Source organism: Salmo trutta, chromosome 3 (genome assembly GCF_901001165.1).
Source record: "Salmo trutta chromosome 3, fSalTru1.1, whole genome shotgun sequence".
Classification (NCBI taxonomy): domain Eukaryota; kingdom Metazoa; phylum Chordata; class Actinopteri; order Salmoniformes; family Salmonidae; genus Salmo; species Salmo trutta.
The window spans coordinates 798,569-822,364 of record NC_042959.1 but is presented as its reverse complement, the minus strand read 5'-3'; the positions used below and the strand labels follow the sequence as shown (position 1 = coordinate 822,364).

Here is a 23,796-nt window from a genome sequence, read left to right as displayed (position 1 = left end):
GCCCTGGCCTGTCTACCCCTCTCTGTTCACCATCTGCCCTGGCCTGTCTCCCCCTGTCTGGTACAGGTACCCCCTCCACACTCCCCCCTCTCTGTTCACTGTCTGCCCTGGCCTGTCTCCCCCTCTCTGTTCACCATCTGCCCTGGCCTGTCTCCTCCTCTCTGTTCACCGTCTGCCCTGGCCTGTCTACCCCTCTCTGTTCACCGTCTGCCCTGGCCTGTCTCCCCCTGTCTGGTACAGGTACCCCCACCACACTCCCCCCTCTCTGTTCACCGTCTGCCCTGGCCTGTCTCCCCTGTCTAGTACAGGTACCCCCACCACACTCACCCTTCTCTCCCGAGCTTTCGCTCTCCTCCAGCACTCACGCACTGTTGGGGCGAGTGACTCTGAACTTTCTTTTTTTTCTTGTGCATTTTGCTATTTTGCCTCATGACTCCTGCATGCTTTGTTGACTACAAACTTTCTGTCCCAACCGTGGGACAGACTATATTTGTTCCCACACTCGGGACTCTGACTCTCTATTGGTTAAACTGACTTTTGGCCTCCTAACCACCTCTCGCTGGCTTTGTATTCATGTTACCTGATGAAATTGCTGTACAATATGATCTTGTTGCCATCTGATGCACATTCAGATGTCATAAATCAACACTGCAGAGCTCTCCCTGTCCTCTGCCGTGCCCTGATTGTATTACTGCTGATGATATCTGGAAATGTGGTTTCCGCTCAGGTTATGGATGTGTCACTGCGACCTTAAAGGTCCTCAATGATGTCACCATTGCCCTTGATTCTAAGCAATATTGTGCTGCTATTTTTATTGACTTGGCCAAAGCTTTTGATACGGTAGACCATTCCATTCCGGCTACGGAGTATTGGTGTCTCTGAGGGGTCTTTGGCCTGGTTTGCTAACTACCTCTCTCAAAGTGTGCAGTGTATAAAGTCAGAAAATCTGCTGTCACCAAGGGAGTACCCGAAAGCTTGATCCTAGGCCCCATGCTCTTCTCAATTTACATCAACAACATAGCTCAGGCAGCAGGAAGCTCTCTCGTCCATGTATATGCAGATGATACAGTCTTATACGCAGCTGGCCCCTCCCTAGATTTTGTGTTAAATGTTCTACAACAAAGCTTTCTTAGTGTCCAACAAGCTTTCTCTGCCCTTAACCTTGTTCTGAACAGCTCCAAAACAAAGGTCATGTGGTTTGGTAAGAAGAATGCCCCTCTTCCCACCGGTGTGATTACTACCTCTGAGGGTTTAGAGGTTGAGGTAGTCACCTCATACAAGTACTTGGGAGTATGGCTAGACGGTACACTGTCCTTCTCTCAGCACATATCAAAGCTGCAGGCTAAAGTTAAATCTAGACTTGGTTTCCTCTATTGTAATTGCTCCTCTTTCACCCCAGCTGCCAAACTAACCCTGATTCAGATGACCATCCTACTCATGCTAGATTACGGAGACATAATTTATAGATCGGCAGGTAAGGGTGCTCTCAAGCGGCTAGATGCTCTTTACCATTCGGCCATCAGATTTGCCACCAATGTTCCTTAAAGGACACGTCACTGCACTCTATACTCCTCTGTAAACTGGTCATCTCTGTATACCCGTTGCAAGACCCACTGGTTGATGCTCATTTATAAAACCCTCTTAGGCCTCACTCCCCCCTATCTGAGATATCTACTGCAGCCCTCATCCTCCACATACAACACCCGTTCTGCCAGTCACATTCTGTTAAAGACCCCCAAAACACACACATCCCTGGGTCGCTCGTCTTTTCAGTTCGCTGCAGCTAGCGACTGGAACGAGCTGCAACAAACACTCAAACTGGACAGTTTTATCTCAATCTCTTCATTCAAAGACTCAATCATGGACACTTTTACTGACAGTTGTGGCTGCTTTGCATGTTGTATTGTTGTCTCTACCTTCTTGCCCTCTGTGCCCGATAATGTTTGTACCATGTTTTGTGCTGCTGCCATGTTATATTGCTAGCATGTTGTTGTTATGTTGTGTTGCTACCATGTTGTTGTTATGTTGTGTTGCTACCATGCTGTGTTGTCATGTGTTGCTGCCATGCTATGTTGTTGTCTTAGGTCTCTCTTTATGTAGTGTTGTGTTGTCGCTTGTTGTGATGTGTGTTTTGTCCTATATTTATATTGTATTTTTTTATTTTTAATCCCAGGCCCCTGTCCGCGCAGGAGGTCTTTTGCCTTTTGGTAGGCCCGTCATTGTAAATAGGAATTTGTTCTTAGCTGGCTTGCCTAGTTAAATAAAGGTTAAATAAAATGAAATAAAAAAATAATGTTGCATGTAATAATGTATCTGTTTTTCTGTGAATTCCACCTCTCACCACGGCGTGGCGCTGCAGTCAAAGTACAGACTAAAAGCAAACATCCTACTTCCGTCTCATGCTCCCCCTGTTTCCGGAAAATCCCTGAGAAAATGGAATCCTGAGGCCGTACCCAAATAGTTCAGCGATTTTGTTAGAATAAAACTACGTCCGTAATAAGGAATAACGACACAAATACAAGACAGGTACTGTGAAAGGATGACACATTTAGATTTTGTTAACTCGTCTTTTGAAATATAAAGTGGGACGTTAAATTGTGCTAAGCTGTTAGTTAGCTGTTAGCTGACCGCTAAAGTTGGCTGTTTAACAGTAACTGTCGTAGCGGTTTCGGGAAGGTGTTCGCTAACTGACTAGATTGCTTCATCAGCTAGCCGACGAAGTAATTCATGTTGATTATACTTAACGTTAGTTAGCTAACAACGTCAAAAACATATATATTTTTTGAAAGGGACCATGTTAACTAGCGAGACAGCCAACGTTATTCTAACCTTACTTGCTTAGTTTCGTGTTGGTGAAAAAATATGTCAGTTTTGTTCCTGATGTCATGTAGCTAACGTTAGTTAGCATTGTTTCGAGGTCTTCATTTATTTACTAACTAACTAGCCAGCTGCAAACAACACACACGTCATGTTTGTTTTTCTCTAGCGGATAGCATAAATACATTTTTAGTGTAAGTGGATGTCCGTATTTAGTGTACACAAAATACATCACAAGAGCTAACTAACGTTAGCTTGCTAATTCCACAAATGACTGCAATGTAAAAGTTTGTCGTTAGCCTGCTAGCCAACGTTAGCAGGTCCGCTAGCTAGCCAAATGTTTATCTTGCGTTAACAAACTATTTAGTCTTGCCAACTTGAAATGTTTGTTATGGTCACAACTTGAAATAATAAAATAATATTGTTAGTATATTGTTATCTAGTTTTGGCTTTGAAACGGTAAATGTTGAGATGTAACTAGCTGAGTTGTCTGTCCATCGTTTTAGATGCCATTTTCTGCTAAGCTAGTTAGCATGCTAATTGTTAGCTCGCCAGATGATTCCATTTTGTTTTTCTCGACTTTGGTCCGACTGGCTAGCTGCTGATTTGTAATCAAAACAAGGGACTCCGTTTTAGATGAGGCTTTTTTAAAAGGATGTGACATGTTGCATCAGGGTAAAGGATGACCACCGAGCCATCAATCTTTTTCCTTGATGTCTGAAATGTCCTCATTACGTTAACAACAGTTTACTGATCGCTAGCTAACTTGGTAGCTAATAAGGTAATCGGTCTAATTCTATTTCTTGATGAATGTAATTTAGGGGTGACCTGCTCTGTTTAATTTTACCTTGTATAACAATAACATCAAAAATATTCACTGTTATTAAAATCTGCTGCAAGTCTCCTCTCTGTGGCCATCCCCACCACTACCCAGCCACTGTGTCTCCTCTCTGTGGCCATCCCCACCACTACCCAGCGAGTGTCTCCTCTCTGTGGCCATCCCCACCACTACCCAGCCAGTGTGTCCCCTCTCTGTGGCCATCCCCACCACCACCCAGCCAGTGTGTTTGATCTGCTGCCAGTCTCCTCTCTGTGGCCATCCCCACCACTACCCAGCCAGTGTGTCTCCTCTCTGTGGCCATCCCCACCACTACCCAGCCACTGTGTCTCCTCTCTGTGGCCATCCCCACCACTACCCAGCCACTGTGTCTCCTCTCTGTGGCCATCCCCACCACTACCCAGCCACTGTGTCTCCTCTCTGTGGCCATCCCCACCACTACCCAGCGAGTGTCTCCTCTCTGTGGCCATCCCCACCACTACCCAGCCAGTGTGTCCCCTCTCTGTGGCCATCCCCACCACCACCCAGCCAGTGTGTTTGATCTGCTGCCAGTCTCCTCTCTGTGGCCATCCCCACCACTACCCAGCCAGTGTGTCCCCTCTCTGTGGCCATCCCCACCACCACCCAGCCAGTGTGTTTGATCTGCTGCCAGTCTCCTCTCTGTGGCCATCCCCACCACTACCCAGCCAGTGTGTCCCCTCTCTGTGGCCATCCCCACCACTACCCAGCCAGTGTGTCCCCTCTCTGTGGTCATCCCCACCACCACCCAGCCAGTGTGTTTGATCTGCTGCCAGTCTCCTCTCTGTGGCCATCCCCACCACTACCCAGCCAGTGTATCTCCTGTCTGTGGCCATCCCCACCACTACCCAGCCGGTGTGTTTGACCTGCTGACCCTTTGCTGTGTCAGTGTGTTGAAGATGCACCTGGGCATTTCTATTGTCGACCCGGTACTGCGAGAAAAGGATGGCGATGGCCCACTTCTCTTAGCCTGCTTCCTCTCGAGGTTTCTTCCTTCTAGGGACGTTTTCCTGGCTCTTGTGCTTTTGCTTCTGCCTTAATTGTGCTTAGGCCGGGCTACTGTAAAAGCACTTTTTGACAATTGCTAATGTAAAAATTATATTTGATTATCCCTAGCAACTGGATCGTGGGGACTCAAAGACAGACAGCGTTTTTATCTCCAGCTTCTCTCCCTTCGACACCTGATGGAGGGCTCCGACAGTTCCGAGCCGGGCGCCAGTGACCAACCAGAAGCCCAGCGCAGGCGGCAGCGGGACCGGCTAGACCGGGAGGAGGCCTTCTACCAGTTTGTCAACAACCTGAGTGAGGCAGACTACCGGCTGATGAGAGACAACAACCTGCTGGGTACCCCAGGTAACTGACTCTCCTTTAATACACCTGTTATAAGCACCTGTTATAAGCACCTGTTATAAACCTATAACACACCTCATTAGACAACAACCTGCTGGGTACCCCAGGTAACTGACTCTCCTTTAATACACCTGTTATAATCACCTGTTATAAACCTATAACACACCTCATTAGACAACAACCTGCTGGGTACCCCAGGTAACTGACTCTCACACCTGTAATACATATCTCAGAGGGTTAACAGAGCAGTGTAGAGATGGATTTTCAATCTCATAGAAAAGATAGATGTCTTCACTTCCTGTTTCATGTAGTCCTTATTTTTCTATTGCAGAAATTGTGGGTTGAATGGCTTTTCTCAGTCAGGTTTTTAGATTGGCTATCTAAGGTTCGTTGTCTCAGGTTTGAGTTTTTCTTATCATGATGTGCTGGAAAACCAAAGCCTACGGACAACTGAAGATACCACATCAGGCCAGTGGAGTGGGCAGTATGTTTGGTGGAGCATCTTTCCCATGGAAGAGCAGTGAGAGGACAGGGCCTGTCCTGGTAAGTCTGGTGGTTCTTAGTACTGTCCTGTTGCTGTGTAACCAGGAGACAAACTACAGCTTTATGGGTAAATACTAGTGCATTTCCAGTAGTAAATGAAGGCAGTTGGAGTCAGTGTACTGAGTTGTAGTTTCATCCCTCCTAGGTGAGATCACAGCAGAGGAGTTATTGAGTCGGCTGCAGCAGATTAAGGATGGACCAGAGCAGCAGCAGCAGCAGCCTAGCATCAACACCAGTGAGACTGGAGAAGCTACAGGAGGTAAGGCTCCTCTGTACTTTTCATTATGTCATTCAAGCAGAAATTCAAAGTTGGCTACTTTCTATAAATGTAGTCTTTAATGGTGAAATTGCCAGAACAATAGTCACTGCAAACAACAAACTGTTTTTTTTTTCGCCATTAGAATGTTGACGCGTTCTCTCTGTTCCATTTAGAATGTTGACGCGTTCTCTCTGTTCTATTTAGAATGTTGACGCGTTCTCTCTGTTCTATTTAGAATGTTGACGCGTTCTCTCTGTTCCATTTAGAATGTTGACGCGTTCTCTCTGTTCTATTTAGAATGTTGACGCGTTCTCTCTGTTCTATTTAGAATGTTGACGCGTTCTCTCTGTTCCATTTAGAATGTTGACGCGTTCTCTCTGTTCCATTTAGAACCGACAGAACCGGCGGAAGGTCCAGAGGACCCGTCTAATGGCGACACCCTCTTGGATTGGCTGAACACCGTCAGGCGGACAGGCAACACCACCCGCAGTGGTCACCGAGGCAACCAGTCGTGGCGTGCAGTGAGCCGGACCAACCCAAACAGCGGAGACTTCCGGTTCAGTCTTGAGATCAACGTTAACCGTAACCTGGCCGAGCAGCAGGCCCGCGCCGATGTGGAGACTGGGGAGGCTCAGGAGGAAGCCCCAGCAGGAGCACCTGGCGATGGGGTGGAGGCAGTGGTCGGAGTGGAGGTCCAGACTGAGGCGGGGACTGAGGCGGGGACTGAGGCGGGGACTGAGGCGGGGACTGGGGCGGAGGCGCCCATGGAGACAGGAGAGGTGCTGGAAGAACCAGTTGTGGAGGAGCTGGCTGTCATAGTGGAACCAGAAGCAGAGATGGAGCCAGAGGCTGAAGTAGAAGCTGAGCCAGAGCCAGAGCCAGAGGCTGAAGTAGAAGCTGAGCCAGAGCCAGAGGCTGAAGTAGAAGCTGAGCCAGAACTAGAAGCAGAGATGGTCCCAGAGTTAGTAGTAGAGGTAGTCCCACAGCCGCCCAGCCCTGTCCCCACAACCCCTCCAGTCTCCAGACCAGCCAGTCCCCTGGTGCAGTCCACCCTGGCCCCCGCCCCTCCCAGCCCTCCCCCTGAGGAGCCTCCACGACGTGGCCAGAGACGAGCCCGCAGCCGTAGCCCCGAGCAGCGCCGGACCAGGGCTCGCACCACACGGAGCCGTTCACCCCTCACCTTGGACCGACTGGACGGCCTCCCCCGCCAAGTGCCCAACGCTGCCCCTTCACACAGCCCCCCCACTCTGCCCCCCCAGGCCCCCGTAGAGGGAAGCTCACGGACTCGACAGCATGTTCTGTCCCGGCAAAGCACTGCAGAGTACGAGGTCCAGTCAGCCGAAACAGGGTCTGGGACCGCCCCAGAGCCCGTTACCACCCCACCCCAGGAGGGAGAGGCCGCCGGCGGGGAGGGAGCGGCAGGACGCCGTCCCCCCACCATCATGCTGGACCTGCAGGTGCGTCGCGTTCGTCCAGGTGAGTACCGCCAGAGGGACAGCATCGCTAACAGAACCCGCTCACGCTCCCAGAACTCCAACAACACCTTCCTGTACGAGAGTGAGAGGGGTGGATTCCGCAGGACCTTCTCCCGGTCCGAGCGTGCGGGCGTGAGAACGTACGTCAGCACCATCAGGATCCCCATCAGGAGGATCAGCGACGCAGGGTTGGGAGAGGCCACCTCTATGGCTCTGCAGACCATGATACGACAGATCATGACCGGATTCGGAGAGCTCAGCTACTTCATGGACTCAGACTCTGATTCCTCGGATTCAAACCGTGGAGCCGGTAACCCTTCCGGCGCTGCCGACCTGGCCGAGGCGCTCAACACTTCCGACGGGGGAGTAGCCGGTATGGCGGAGGGGGCGGAGCCTCCTGTCTCAGTGGGTGGGCCTAGTGTGGGAGAAGCCGGTGAGGCAAGGACAGAGGAGGGGGAAGAGGGGGTTGGTGTTGGTCTGGCCCCAGGGATAGGTTTAGGGGTGGGGGTCACCCCCAGGGAGGGGCGAGGTCGGCCACGTGCCCCCATCAGCCTGGAGGAACCAGGGTCACTACCCTTCCTCCGCCTTGCTCACTTCTTCCTCCTGAATGATGAGGATGAGGAACAGCCCAGAGGACTCACCAAGGAGCAGATCGACAACCTCTCCACCAGGAACTTTGGGGAGAGTGATGCTCTGAAGACCTGCAGTGTGTGCATCACAGAGTACGCAGAGGGGAACAAGTTGAGGAAGTTGCCCTGTTCTCACGAGTACCATGTTCACTGTATCGACCGCTGGCTGTCTGAGAACTCTACCTGTCCTATCTGCCGCAGGGCCGTGTTGGTGTCTGCTAACCGGGAGAGTGTGGTCTGACCCGGAGAGATGGAGGACAGGGGTCAACGCTGCTCCTGGCAGCTCCAGTATATAACACGGTGTCAGTTCTGCAGGCCTTTCTCCTGGTCAGACCATTTACATCGTTCATGTTTTCATTCTTAAGACGTCACTGACCTTTTATCTAACTGACATTCCGGTGTTTGGAGAGATGGAGACAGACGACACAGACGACACAGACGGGACGGAAACAGACGGGACGGAGACAGACGGGACAGACGAGAAGGTGGTGTCCTCATAGTGTAGTAAGAGACATTAGAGATGCCACTGTCCCATTGGCCAACAGACCCCACTCTCCCTTACCTACCCTGAGCGACCAACAGACCCCACTCTCCCTTACCTACCCTGAGAGGACCAACAGACAGACCCCACTCTCCCTTACCTACCCTGAGAGGACCAACAGACAGACCCCACTCTCCCTTACCTACCCTGAGAGACCAACAGACCCCACTCTCCCTTACCTACCCTGAGAGGACCAACAGACAGACCCCACTCTCCCTTACCTACCCTGAGAGACCAACAGACCCCACTCTCCCTTACCTACCCTGAGAGACCAACAGACCCCACTCTCCCTTACCTACCCTGAGGGGACAGACAGACCCCACTCTCCCTTACCTACCCTGAGAGACCAACAGACAGACCCCACTCTCCCTTACCTACCCTGAGAGACCAACAGACAGACCCCACTCTCCCTTACCTACCCTGAGAAGACCAACAGACAGACCCCACTCTCCCTTACCTACCCTGAGGGGACAGACAGACCCCACTCTCCCTTACCTACCCTGAGAGGACCAACAGACCCCACTCTCCCTTACCTACCCTGAGAGACCAACAGACCCCACTCTCCCTTACCTACCCTGTGGGGACAGACAGACCCCACTCTCCCTTACCTACCCTGAGAGACCAACAGACCCCACTCTCCCTTACCTACCCTGAGAGAACCAACAGACCCCACTCTCCCTTACCTACCCTGAGAGGACCGACAGACAGACCCCACTCTCCCTTACCTACCCTGAGAGACCAACAGACCCCACTCTCCCTTACCTACCCTGAGAGGACCAACAGACCCCACTCTCCCTTACCTACCCTGAGACGACCAACAGACCCCACTCTCCCTTACCTACCCTGAGAGACCAACAGACCCCACTCTCCCTTACCTACCCTGAGAGGACCAACAGACCCCACTCTCCCTTACCTACCCTGAGAGGACCGACAGACAGACCCCACTCTCCCTTACCTACCCTGAGAGAACCAACAGACCCCACTCTCCCATACCTACCCTGAGGGAACCAACAGACCCCACTCTCCCTTACCTACCCTGAGAGGACCAACAGACCCCACTCTCCCTTACCTACCCTGAGAGACCAACAGACCCCACTCTCCCTTACCTACCCTGAGAGACCAACAGACAGACCCCACTCTCCCTTACCTACCCTGAGAGGACCAACAGACCCCACTCTCCCTTACCTACCCTGAGAGGACCGACAGACAGACCCCACTCTCCCTTACCTACCCTGAGAGACCAACAGACCCCACTCTCCCTTACCTACCCTGAGAGGACCAACAGACCCCACTCTCCCTCACCTACCCTGAGCGACCAACAGACCCCACTCTCCCTTACCTACCCTGAGAGGACCAACAGACCCCACTCTCCCTTACCTACCCTGAGAGAACCAACAGACCCCACTCTCCCTTACCTACCCTGAGAGAACCAACAGACAGACCCCACTCTCCCTTACCTACCCTGAGAGAACCAACAGACAGACCCCACTCTCCCTTACCTACCCTGAGAGACCAACAGACAGACCCCACTCTCCCTTACCTACCCTGAGAGACCAACAGACCCCACTCTCCCTTACCTACCCTGAGAGAACCAACAGACCCCACTCTCCCTTACCTACCCTGAGAGGACCAACAGACCCCACTCTCCCTTACCTACCCTGAGAGGACCAACAGACCCCACTCTCCCTTACCTACCCTGAGAGGACCGACAGACCCCACTCTCCCTCACCTACCCTGAGAGACCAACAGACCCCACTCTCCCTTACCTACCCTGAGAGACCAACAGACCCCACTCTCCCTTACCTACCCTGAGAGGACCAACAGACCCCACTCTCCCTTACCTACCCTGAGAGACTGACAGACAGACCCCGCTCTCCCTTACTTGTCTTACACCAAATGGGACTCCACTGTCCCCACCTGACCCTGCTCTCCACCTGAAAGACTTAACTGCATTTATCAATACTCTGGAACGGCTCACAGTCTGTCAGTGTGTCAAAGCTTGCTGAATTAGTTTTTAAGTTAAAACTGTAGAATGTTGTACAGGCTTTAATGGGGAGAACAAGATGTGACGGGCTCGGATTCCGTTGGGAATTCTTAGCTATCAGTTTATTTGGAATCGTATTGCATCATATTCAGGACATCGGAATCAATGGTACTGATTATTGATTATGAATTGTGTTGAACCGTCGTTGAGATGGGATGTAGGTATTTTGTTAACTGATGCTAGTATGTAGTCTAACTCTAGCCCATCACATGAAGCGTTTTCTATTTCTGCCCTCTGACAGTGTTTCATCATGACATCTCAGAGTAGGAGTGGTGACCTAGGATCAGTCATCAGTGGTGACCTAGGATCAGTCATCAGTGGTGACCTAGGATCAGTCATCAGTGGTGACCTAGGATCAGTCATCAGTGGTGACCTAGGATCAGTCATCAGTGGTGACCTAGGATCAGTCATCAGTGGTGACCTAGGATCAGTCATCAGTGGTGACCTAGGATCAGTCATCAGTGGTGACCTAGGATCAGTCATCAGTGGTGACCTAGGATCAGTCCATCAGTGGTGACCTAGGATCAGTCCATCAGTGGTGACCTAGGATCAGTCCATCAGTGGTGACCTAGGATCAGTCCATCAGTGGTGACCTAGGATCAGTCCATCAGTGGTGACCTAGGATCAGTCCATCAGTGGTGACCTAGGATCAGTCCATCAGTGGTGACCTAGGATCAGTCCATCAGTGGTGACCTAGGATCAGTCCATCAGTGGTGACCTAGGATCAGTCCATCAGTGGTGACCTAGGATCAGTCATCAGTGGTGACCTAGGATCAGTGGTGACCTAGGATCAGTGGTGACCTAGGATCAGTCCATCAGTGGTGACCTAGGATCAGTCATCAGTGGTGACCTAGGATCAGTGGTGACCTAGGATCAGTGGTGACCTAGGATCAGTGGTGACCTAGGATCAGTCATCAGTGGTGACCTAGGATCAGTGGTAACCTAGGATCAGTCCATCAGTGGTGACCTAGGATCAGTCATCAGTGGTGACCTAGGATCAGTGGTGACCTAGGATCAGTCATCAGTGGTGACCTAGGATCAGTCATCAGTGGTGACCTAGGATCAGTCCATCAGTGGTGACCTAGGATCAGTCATCAGTGGTGACCTAGGATCAGTCATCGGGGGTGACCTAGGATCGGGGGTGACCTAGGATCGGGGGTGACCTAGGATCGGGGGTGACCTAGGATCAGTGGTGACCTAGGATCAGTGGTGACCTAGGATCAGTCATCAGGGGGTCTAGGATCAGTGGGGGTCTAGGATCAGTGGGGGTCTAGGATCAGTCCATCAGTGGGGGTCTAGGATCAGTGGGGGTCTAGGATCAGTCCATCAGTGGGGATCTAGGATCAGTCCATATAATATTTTTCATTAAACCTAAGAAGCCCAACTGATCCTAGATCCTCACTCCTACTCTGGGACACTGGATACGGGCCCTGAATGATAACGACAACCTAGTGATCCTAGCCTTGTGATGTCACCATGACAACCTGTTGATTCTGCTACAATATGACCAAGAAGTAAACAGAGGGCTGCATTATGGCTCCGTCTCAAACTCCACCCTATCTCTATATAGTGCACTACCCATAGGACTCTGGTCAGAAGTACTGCTCTATATAGGGAATAGTGACATTTGGGAATCACATTTATTATGAGTTCCATGTGTTGGTGATAGCCAGGCCAGTTTAGAGCCAGGTTAGAGCCAGGCCAGGTTAGAGCCAGGTTAGAGCCAGGCCAGGTTAGAGCCAGGTTAGAGCCAGGCCAGGTTAGAGCCAGGCCGGGTTAGAGCCAGGCCGGGTTAGAGCCAGGCCAGGTTAGAGCCAGGTTAGAGCCGAGCCAGGTTAGAGCCAGGCCGGGTTAGAGCCGGGCCGGGTTAGAGCCGGGCCGGGTTAGAGCCGGGCCGGGTTAGAGCCGGGCCGGGTTAGAGCCGGGCCGGGTTAGAGCCGGGCCGGGTTAGAGCCGGGCCGGGTTAGAGCCGGGCCGGGTTAGAGCCGGGCCGGGTTAGGGCCGGGCCAGGCCGGGTTAGGGCCAGGCCGGGTTAGGGCCGGGCCAGGCCGGGTTAGAGCCGGGCCAGGTTGCTGCCTCTGTCCTGTGTTTTGGTCTGAGAGATGTCTTCGTATCTGGAACACCAGTGCAATAACTACAAAGTGGGAAAACTGAGAAAATTAAAAAAAATAGGAAAAACAAAGCATAATATTCTAAACTTGTATATTATTTCTAAAATATTGTAGACTGAATATTCACAGTTAAAAATGAAGACTTGTTCCCTTTTTTTTAAAACTTTTTTTTAAATGTGTTAAGCTTTTTATTTTCTAGAGCTTGGTTCTTTCTGTCCATTCTGACAGCGCTGTTTATTGGTGGGACTGTAGGATGCTGTTCATTGGCTGATCACAGAGACGGAGGGAGGGACTGTTCCATGCCATGATGACGCCACATTATTCTCTAGGTTCCACGTGTTCTCACGGTTTGCCGTCATTACCTCCTCCCTGTATAAATAAAGTTTTGGGTGGTTGAAGCTCTGTTATTGTTGATAATGACTAGTTGTAAATGTATTGTGTCTTTCTGACAGTGCTTCCTTACTAACCTGGCTGTCTTCATCATGGCTTCCTACTGCACTATGTTGCATGGGTCCCCAATGGCTCCCTATATGCACTATAAAGGGAATAGGGAGCCAGACCAGTCCTGTAGTTTATCATGTTCATCAAGGGCACCCCTCTTTATCATTAAATATATTCTGCCATCTCTACTTGTTGTTTGACCTTAGAGGATATGTTTTATTACTGATGATCCATGCAGAAGATGTGGGTATTTCAGGTCACAGGGTGGCGATGTTGAGAGGGCCAGGTTGTTACAACTAGCCTCGTCGTGAACCTGGCTTCTCCAAGGGAGGTGTGACCACTTGATTTCGGAGGTAAAGCAAATCAGTGAGCTGTTTCAACTCCCAGCTGGAGCACCTCTGCAGACATGATCAATAGGGTTGATCAGAGTTAATAACCAAGTGGGAAGGTGGTAATTACCAGGTGGATCGGGGTCGCGGGATATGATCTCGTTGAGAAACGCCGATTGGCTAATGGCCAGCAAGCTGCCTCATCCAGGGAAACCCTGCCTCATCCAGGGAAACCCTGCTGACTCATCCAGGGAAACCCTGCTGACTCATCCAGGGAAACCCTGCTGACTCATCCAGGGAAATTCTGACTCATCCAGGGAAACCCAACCCTGCATCATCCAGGGTAAATTCTGACTGACTGACAAATCTGTAAATAATATTGAGTAGGTATTTATGATAGAAGGTGATTTGTACATCAGTCTCGGTTCCAATGTGGAACTGTGTGTCTGACCACCTGGCCTCATAGAGCCTGAATGTTTTATATAAACACACTGAAGAAAAATATAAACGCAACATGTAAAGTGTTGGTCCCATGTTTGATGAGCTGAATTAAAAAGATCCCAGAAATGTTCCATATGATCAAAAAGCTGATTTCTCTCATTTTGTACAAATATTTGTTTACATCCCTGTTAGTGAACATTTTTCCTTTGACAAGATAATCCATCCACCTGACAGGTGTGGCATATCAAGAAGCTAAACAGCAAGATCATTACATAGGTGCACCTTGTGCCATGGGCAAATGGCCACTGCTAGGGGGTGCTGAGGAGTATTTATTTCTGTAATAAATCAATTTTGTGGGGAAAAACGTATTCTAATTGACTGGGCCTGACTGCCTACGCCCTCCCACACCTGCCATCATCTGAAATCCATAGATTAGGGCCTCATTTATTTTTAATGGACTGATTTCCTTTAATGAACTGTAAAATCTTTGAAATTGTTGCATGTTGTGTTTATATTTCTCTTCAGTATATATTACAATAAAGATATGTGCATCGACACCTTCATGGGATCACTTCAATTTAGAGTGGCAAACATGGACAATAAAATCTATATCAAGGTAAGCATTATGTTCAGATGAAGCCGATATGATTTCACCCCATGTTTTTACACGAATATTGTGTTGATACATCACGCTACCCATAATGTGTTATAGGCAAAATACTCCAGCAATTACGGTATTATGGTCAAGTTAAGTATGTGGGAATTAAGGAAATGAAGGCTGACATTTCCTCCGTTTGTTTTTCAACTACAAAGGAACGATGTTTCTCCGGACTTTAGGTTGTCACTCGGTGCGTTGTTACCGCCGTGAAACACCTGGAGAATAAAACGTATGTCACCGGTTCTCAGTTCACCGTCTTCAGAAAACACTTTTTATTAACGAGGGGCATGTGTAGTCGTCTACAGTACAACTTCTGTATTAAATTGTAAGCTATTAACCTGTATCTAGACTTGAATGAATATCGTATTTTATATAAATGGAGAAAATGACATCAGCTACATTGGTTTCTGTTTACCGATATACCGTAATTACCTGAATACAGGGTACCGTGGTTGGTTGATTTTATCATAGTACTACTTCATTTGTCCACGTCGGGACGCTGTCTACACGTTCATGTGAGTAGTTTATTTTACATGCATGATTTTTTTTGCACACCTTCATGGTCTCTGGCCATGTCGTCCCAGGTCCTGCGGGCTACCTGTTGTGTCGGTGGGGGTGAGATGTAAGAGCTGTACTCACCTGTACCTGTACAGGTGAGTCACCTGGACCACCTGGTGTTGACCGTGAAGAGTGTTCCTGCACCTTCTACTCGTCTGTCCTGGGCATGGAGGTCATCACCTTTAAGGTACATTCTGAGTACTGAACACAGACTGCATAATCAATGATTAGTCTATTGATCACTTTTTACTGAGACGTTCATTATTCTACTTTGGATAAAACATGGGGTTGTCTAGACATTTTCTGCTGTTCTGACCATGGTAGTTTCCACAGCTAAGTGCCCATCCATCAGGCCTCGGTCCTAACTTCCTGTTCGTCCTGCCCATCCATCAGGCCTCGGTCCTAACTTCCTGTTCGTCCTGCCCATCCATCCATCAGGCCTCGGTCCTAACTTCCTGTTCATCCTGCCCATCCGTCCATCAGGCCTCGGTCCTAACTTCCTGTTCGTCCTGCCCATCCATCAGGCCTCGGTCTTAACTTCCTGTTCGTCCTGCCCATCCGTCCTTCAGGCCTCGGTCCTAACTTCCTGTTCGTCCTGCCCATCCATCCATCAGGCCTCGGTCCTAACTTCCTGTTCGTCCTGCCCATCCGTCCATCAGGCTAGGGTAGAACGACTGCCCCCTCTCTTTGAAGCCACGGAAATTCAAGGCCGACCACGTTACTGCAGGCATTGTTATCAGAACAGGATCCCCCGTTATATTGAATGGAAAAATGAAAATCTTTGCCGTCAATCTTTGTGTAAAAAAAAAAAGAAACGTTACCAATAATTGCTTTTAATACACCGGATGTCCTTGAACGGATTATTTAAAAACACAGAAGGATTTGGATATAAGGACAATTTAGTTGCTAATGTCAGCCATTTAAAATAGTTGTGAATATGTTCAGTATGGAAGATTGTAGATGCTGTCCTCAGTTTCCTCGACAGGAGGAGGTGGTGGAGGGTAAAGGAGGGATGAGAGGAGGAGAGGTTTCCAGGAGAAGGGAGCAGCAGTATATCATTCTGTCTGGACTATTGTTTCACCAAGCGCTTTGTGGTTTATTTCATGGAACATACAGTGCCTTCAGAAAGCATGCACAATTCAATCCATTTTAATCCCAATTTGTAACACAACAAAATGTGGAAAAATCAAGGTGTGTCAAAAAATTCTAACATTTTTAAAAGATGAATGACAAATGTAACACTAATACCTTGATTAGATCAGTATTCAACCCTGAGTCAATACATGTTGATTAGATCAGTATTCAACCCTGAGTCAATACCTGTTACAATCACCTTTGGCAGTGATTACAGCTGTGAGTCTTTCTGGGTAAGTCTCTGAGAGTGATTACAGCTGTGAGTCTTTCTGGGTAAGTCTCTAAGAGTGATTACAGCTGTGAGTCTTTCTGGGTAAGTCTCTAAGAGTGATTACAGCTGTGAGTCTTTCTGGGTAAGTCTCTAAGAGTGATTACAGCTGTGAGTCTTTCTGGGTAAGTCTCTAAGAGTGATTACAGCTGTGAGTCTTTCTGGGTAAGTCTCTAAGAGTGATTACAGCTGGGAGTCTTTCTGGGTAAGTCTCTAAGAGCGATTACAGCTGTGAGTCTTTCTGGGTAAGTCTGTAAGAGTGGATTGTACAACATTTGCATATTATTATCTTCAAAATTCTTCAAGCTCTGTCAAGTTGGTTGTTGATCATTGCTAGTCAGCCATTTTCTAGTCTTGCCCTACATTTTCAAACCGATTTATGTCAAAATTGTAACTGTGCCACCCAGGAACATTCAATGTTGTCTTGGTAATCAGCTCCAGTATATATTTCGCCTTGAGTATAGGAGACAAATGTTAGCTAGGATATTGCCCTAAAGAAAACTCCATAGTCATTGCTGATGACGAGCATATCCATAACATGATGCAGCCACCACCATCCTTGAAAATATTAAGAGTGGTACTCTGTGTTGGATTTTCCCCAAACATAATGCTTTGTATTCAGGACAAAAAGTTAATTTCTTTGTCACATTTTGGCTGCAGCCTTGACAGGAACTAATGGGGATCCATAATAAACCCCAGGAAGAGTAGCTGCTGCCTTGGCAGGAACTAATGGGGATCCATAATAAACCCCAGGAAGAGTAGCTGCTGCCTTGGCAGGAACTAATGGGGATCCATAATAAACCCCAGGAAGAGTAGCTGCTGCCTTGGCTGGAACTAAAGGGGATCCATAATAAACCCCAGGAAGAGTAGCTGCTGTCTTGGCAACAGGAACTAACGGGGATACATAATAAACCCCAGGAAGAGCAGCTGCTGCCTTGGCACGAACTAACGGGGATCCATAATAAACCCCAGGAAGAGTAGCTGCTGCCTTGGCAGGAACTAACGGGGATGCATAATAAACCCCAGGAAGAGTAGCTGCTGCCTTGGCAGGAACTAACGTGGATCCATAATAAACCCCAGGAAGAGTAGCTGCTGCCTTGGCAGGAACTAACGGGGATCCATAATAAACCCCAAGAAGAGTAGCTGCTGCCTTGGCAGGAACTAACGGGGATCCATAATAAACCCCAGGAAGAGTTGCTGCTGCCTTGGCAGGAACTAACGGGGATCCATAATAAACCCCAGGAAGAGTAGCTGCTGCCTTGGCAGGAACTAACGTGGATCCATAATAAACCCCAGGAAGAGTAGCTGCTGCCTTGGCAGGAACTAATGGGGATCCATAATAAACCCCATGAAGAGTAGCTGCTGCCTTGGCAGGAACTAATGGGGATCCATAATAAACCCCAGGAAGAGTAGCTGCTGCCTTGGCAACAGGAACTAATGGGGATCCATAATAAACCCCAGGAAGAGTAGCTGCTGCCTTGGCAGGAACTAATGGGGATCCATAATAAACCCCATGAAGAGTAGCTGCTGCCTTGGCAGGAACTAATGGTGATCCATAATAAACCCCAGGAAGAGTAGCTGCTGCCTTGGCAGGAACTAATGGGGATCCATAATAAACCCCAGGAAGAGTAGCTGCTGCCTTGGCAGGAACTAATGGGGATCCATAATAAACCCCAGGAAGAGTAGCTGCTGCCTTGGCAACAGGAACTAATGGGGATCCATAATAAACCCCAGGAAGAGTAGCTGCTGCCTTGGCAGGAACTAATGGGGATCCCTAATAAATACAAATACAAATATCTGAGCTCTGCAAGGAATGTCCTGCTTTGTCACTAGTTCTAGATGGAGAGATAGAAATTAACAGGAACATAGAGGATCAGATGAAGGTGACAGGAACATAGAGGATCAGATGAAGGTGACAGGAACATAGAGGATCAGATGAAGGTGACAGGAACATAGAGGATCAGATGAAGGTGACAGGAACATAGAGGATCAGATGAAGGTGACAGGAACATAGAGGATCAGATGAAGGTGACAGGAACATAGAGGATCAGGGTGTGTGTTAGAATGTTTCTTTGTTCTGGTCTTTCCTCTGTCCATCAGGGTAATTGTTCTGGTTCATTGTAGTGGTCCATCCATCTGGGTTTGTTCCCTCCATTACATTGTCTTCTCTGCTTATGTATTTGTGCTCTCTGGGAAGGTGTCACTACAAAGTCCTGCTGGTAGAGTTACACTCTCTAGGAAGTTTTACGGTTCAACTGGAGAAGTTTAGATGGTCTACTCTGAATCTATCCTGACTGGAAAATGAGGTATTTCCTCCTTAGGGTTGTGTTTCTGTTCTGCCTTCCTTTACCAGGCCTCATTTTACAACAACCTCACTATGACCCTGTGTATATCTGGTTGTGTGTGTGTGTGTGTGTGTGTGTGTGTGTATGTGTGTGTGTGTGTGTGTGTGTGTGTGTGTGTGTGTGTGTGTGTGAGTGTGAGTGTGAGTGTGTGTGTGTGTGTGTGTGTGTGTGAGTGTGTGTGTGTGTGTGTGTGTGTGTGTGTGTGTGTGTGTTGGAGAGGTCTGGGTATTCCCCTGACGTTCCTTGTTATTTGAAGTGGAACTAAGTTAATATGGATGGGAGGAAAGGGACTGAACAGCTTCGCTGTTGACGGTCCGGAGGCCCAGAGGGGGGCGCAGCCCTGTGTGTTTGCCCAGCTCAGCCCTACCTTGGCTGGGGAAGAACCAACCCGTTTACCCTCCCCCCTGGCATAGTACCAGTTGCTAACATTGCCATGTCCACAGAGTTAAATTAGTAGGATTCACATGAGGCCGTGTAAACAAGTTTGATTAGTATGTACCTAACACATACAACGCAGTAAAGTATGTACCTAACACATACAACACAGTAAAGTATGTACCTAACACATACAACGCAGTAAAGTATGTACCTAACACATACAACACAGTAAAGTATGTACCTAACACATACAACACAGTAAAGTATGTACCTAACACACAACACAGTAAAGTATGTACCTAACACATACAACACAGTAAAGTATGTACCTAACACATACAACACAGTAAAGTATGTACCTAACACATACAACACAGTAAAGTATGTACCTAACACATACAACACAGTAAAGTATGTACCTAACACATACAACACAGTAAAGTATGTACCTAACACATACAACGCAGTAAAGTATGTACCTAACACATACAACGCAGTAAAGTATGTACCTAACACACAACACAGTAAAGTATGTACCTAACACACAACACAGTAAAGTATGTACCTAACACATACAACGCAGTAAAGCAGGTAAAGGTAACACGTCTCACAGCGAGGTAAAGGTAACACGTCTCACAGTGAGGTAAAGGTAACACGTCTCACAGTGAGGTAACACGTCTCACAGCGAGGTAAAGGTAACACGTCTCTCAGTGAGGTAAAGGTAACACGTCTCACAGTGAGGTAAAGGTAACACGTCTCACAGTGAGGTAAAGGTAACACGTCTCTCAGTGAGGTAAAGGTAACACGTCTCACAGTGAGGTAACACGTCTCACAGTGAGGTAAAGGTAACACGTCTCACAGCGAGGTAAAGGTAACACGTCTCACAGTGAGGTAACACGTCTCACAGCGAGGTAAAGGTAACACGTCTCTCAGTGAGGTAAAGGTAACACGTCTCACAGTGAGGTAAAGGTAACACGTCTCACAGTGAGATAAAGGTAACACGTCTCACAGTGAGGTAAAGGTAACACGTCTCACAGTGAGGTAAAGGTAACACGTCTCACAGTGAGGTAAAGGTAACACGTCTCACAGTGAGGTAACACGTCTCACAGTGAGGTAACACGTCTCACAGCGAGGTAAAGGTAACACGTCTCACAGTGAGGTAAAGGTAACACGTCTCACAGTGAGGTAAAGGTAACACGTCTCACAGTGAGGTAAAGGTAACACGTCTCACAGTGAGGTAAAGGTAACACGTCTCACAGTGAGGTAAAGGTAACACGTCTCACAGTGAGGTAAAGGTAACACGTCTCACAGTGAGGTAACACGTCTCACAGTGAGGTAACACGTCTCACAGCGAGGTAAAGGTAACACGTCTCACAGCGAGGTAAAGGTAACACGACTCACAGCGAGGTATATAGGACCTCGGCTCCCCGCTAGCATGTTGGACAGAGGGTCAAGATCTCCCCCATCCTCCCCCACGTTCAGGCCGTTTTATCGGCCATTTCTGATTCTTAGCCCCTCTGCTTGTTTGCCTTCTGTTGCCCCGTGTCCTCCGTTTATATCCCCGCCTTTCATGTGTCTAGGATTATGTCTCACAGCCTTTTGTCTCCTGCCGTTCTCTACCTTGAGACACTACCTGGATTACTGACCTCTGCCTGCCCCTGACCCTGACCCCTGCCTGACCCTGCCTGCCCTGACCCTGCCTGCCCTGACCCTGACCCTGAGCCTGACCCTGACCCTGACCCTGACCCTGCCCTGACCCTGACCCTGCCTGCCCTGACCCTGAGCCTGACCCTGACCCTGACCCTGACCCTGCCTGCCCTGACCCTGACCCTGACCTCTGCCTGACCCTGACCCTGAGCCTGACCCTGAGCCTGACCCTGAGCCTGACCCTGAGCCTGCCCTGACCCTGACCCTGACCCTGAGCCTGAGCCTGCCCTGACCCTGACCCTGAACCTGCCCTGACCCTGACCCTGACCCTGAGCCTGCCCTGACCCTGAGCCTGCCCTGACCCTGACCCTGAGCCTGCCCTGACCCTGAGCCTGCCCTGACCCTGACCCTGAGCCTACCCTGACCCTGAGCCTGCCCTGACCCTGAGCCTGCCCTGACCCTGACCCTGAGCCTGCCCTGACCCTGACCCTGCCTGCCCTGACCCTGACCCTGACCCTAACCCTGAGCCTGCCCTGACCCTGACCCTGACCCTGCCTGCCCTGACCCTGACCCTGACCATGAGCCTGCCTGCCGTTCTGTACCTTTTGGACCCCGTTTTTTGTAATAAACTTTTGTTACTTCGAACTGTCTGCATCCTGAGCCGTAATAGTCTCATATTTATCGGTAATCAGGCCTGTTGTGTCGTCAGCAAACTTAATGATGGTGTTGGAGTCGTGCCTGGCCATGCAGTCGTGGGTGAACAGGGAGTACAGGAGGGGACTGAGCACACACCCCTGAGGGGCCCCAGTGTTGAGGATCAGCGTGGCAGATGTGTTGTTGCCTACCCTTACCACCTGGGGGCGGCCCGTCATGAAGTCCAGGATCCAGTTGCAGAGGGAGGTGTTTAGTCCCAGGGTCCTTAGCTTATTGATGAGCTTTGAGGGCACTATGGTTTTGAACGCTGAGCTGTAGTCAATGAACAGCATATTCACATAGGTGTTCCTTTTGTCCAGGTGGGAAAGGGCAGTGTGGAGTGTGATTGAGATTGGGTCATCTGTGGATCTGTTGCTCAGCATATGTGGGGACTCCTTCAAGACAGTTGGAAAAGCATTCCAGGTGAAGCTGGTTGAGAGAATGCCAAGAGTGTGCAAAGCTGTCATCAAGGCGAAGGGTGGCTATTTGAATCTCAAATATAAAATGTATTTTGATTTGTTTAACACTTTATTTGGTTACTACATGAATCCATATGTGTTATTTCATAGTTTTGATGTCTTCACTATTGTTCTAAAATGTAGAAAATAGTAAAAATAAAGAAAAACCCTTGAATTAGTAGGTGTTCTAAAACTTTTGACTGGTACTGTATATGTTGCTACACTCTTAGAAGAAAGGGTTCTTCGGCTGTACCCATAGGAGAACCTTTCTTGGTTCCAATTAGAACCCTTTTTTGTGGACAGGGTTCTACATGGAACCCAAAAGGGTTCTACAAAGAGTTCTCCTATGGGGACAGCCGAAGAACCCTTATTGGTTCCAAAAAGCGATACTCTTAGTAAAAAAGGTTATATCTAGCTCTTCCCCAGCAGTTTCAAACTAGCTACATAAATTGCTTTTTTATAATCGTTATAGATAATACAAATATGTATGTATATAAAAAATAAAATCTCAACTCTCTCCACACTTGCTCAACATTTGCTTATTTGAAATGTGAGATGGAAATGATGTCATATGTTTGTCTCATTAAAACAATGCATTTGTTAGGAAAGTGAAAATGGTGTTCGGTTTGGTATCACTTTTTATTTCAACCAATGTGTTGTTATTGTCCCGTAACATTCTGATATGATTGTTGTTGTGAGAACAGTGCTTCTGATACGGTGAGGTGAATGAGCAGGACTAAACAAATTAAGGCTATAATTATTTTTCAATCTTTTAATTTAATGAAGAGTTAAGTATAGAACTGTCACGCCCTGACCTTTAGAGAGATGTTTATTTTCCTCTAGTTTGGTTAGGTCAGGGTGTGATGTGGGGTGGGCAATCTATGTTTTCTATTTCTTTGTGTTGAGCCGAGTATGGTTCCTAATCAGAGGCAGCTGGCTATCGTTGTCTCTGATTACGAATCATACTTTGGCAGCCTTTTTTTCCCCCACCTTTAGTTGTGGGATCTTGTTTTTGTGTAGCTGCCTTTGCGCAGGCCCAGAACGTCACGGTTTCCTCCTGTTTGTTGTTTTGGTGAGTTTCAGTTTCATTTAAAGATGTGTAATTCCATGCACGCTGCGCCTTGGTTTATTTATGATCGGGAGCTCGAAGATAGTGAACGTGACAAGAATAATATACATGTTTGTTAGAATAGAACACAGTTTCTCAAAATAGAAAATAAACAGTTATCCTGGACAACAGGCACCATCAGCCTGGACAACAGGCACAGTTACCCCGGACAACAGGCACCGTTACCCTGGACAACAGGCACCGTTACCCTGGACAACAGGCACCGTTACCCTGGACAACAGGCACCGTTACCCTGGACATCAAAAACACAACAGACACACAACAGACACACAACAGACTGTGTTTATAGGAGCCCAGTAGTCCTCATATTCATGACCTGTCTGTCTGTCTGTCTGTCTGTCTGTCTGTCTGTCTGTCTGTGCCCAGTAGTCCTCACTGGCCCTAGTGATGATCTATTGTAATAACGGTCAGAGTGACTGTAGAGACCCAGGAATATAATGACTGTAGCAGGTCTGTCAGAGTGACTGTAGAGACCCAGGAATATAATGACTGTAGCAGGTCTGTCAGAGTGACTGTAGAGACCCAGGAATATAATGACTGTAGCAGGTCTGTCAGAGTGACTGTAGAGACCCAGGAATATAATGACTGTAGCAGGTCTGTCAGAGTGACTGTAGAGACCCAGGAATATAATGACTGTAGCAGGTCTGTCAGAGTGACTGTAGAGACCCAGGAATATAATGACTGTAGCAGAT

The 23,796-nt window shown here is 48.5% G+C and overlaps 1 protein-coding gene across 2 annotated transcripts; it reads left to right on the top strand.

Moving 5' to 3' along the window:
• The first annotated feature begins 2,422 nt into the window (after window positions 1-2,422).
• On the top strand, window positions 2,423-13,045 carry LOC115166184 (E3 ubiquitin-protein ligase RLIM). 2 transcript variants are annotated; one of them, XM_029719960.1, is made up of 5 exons: window positions 2,423-2,526; window positions 4,790-5,026; window positions 5,712-5,825; window positions 6,216-6,673; window positions 6,710-13,045. In XM_029719960.1, the coding sequence occupies exons 2-5, from the start codon at window positions 4,858-4,860 to the stop codon at window positions 8,168-8,170; spliced, it is 2,202 nt and encodes a 733-aa protein (XP_029575820.1). In that variant the 5' UTR covers window positions 2,423-2,526; window positions 4,790-4,857; the 3' UTR covers window positions 8,171-13,045. The 2 variants fall into 2 exon arrangements, with proteins under 2 accessions (XP_029575820.1, XP_029575810.1); XM_029719950.1 differs by having other exon boundaries at window positions 6,216-13,045.
• The last annotated feature ends 10,751 nt before the right edge of the window (window positions 13,046-23,796 follow it).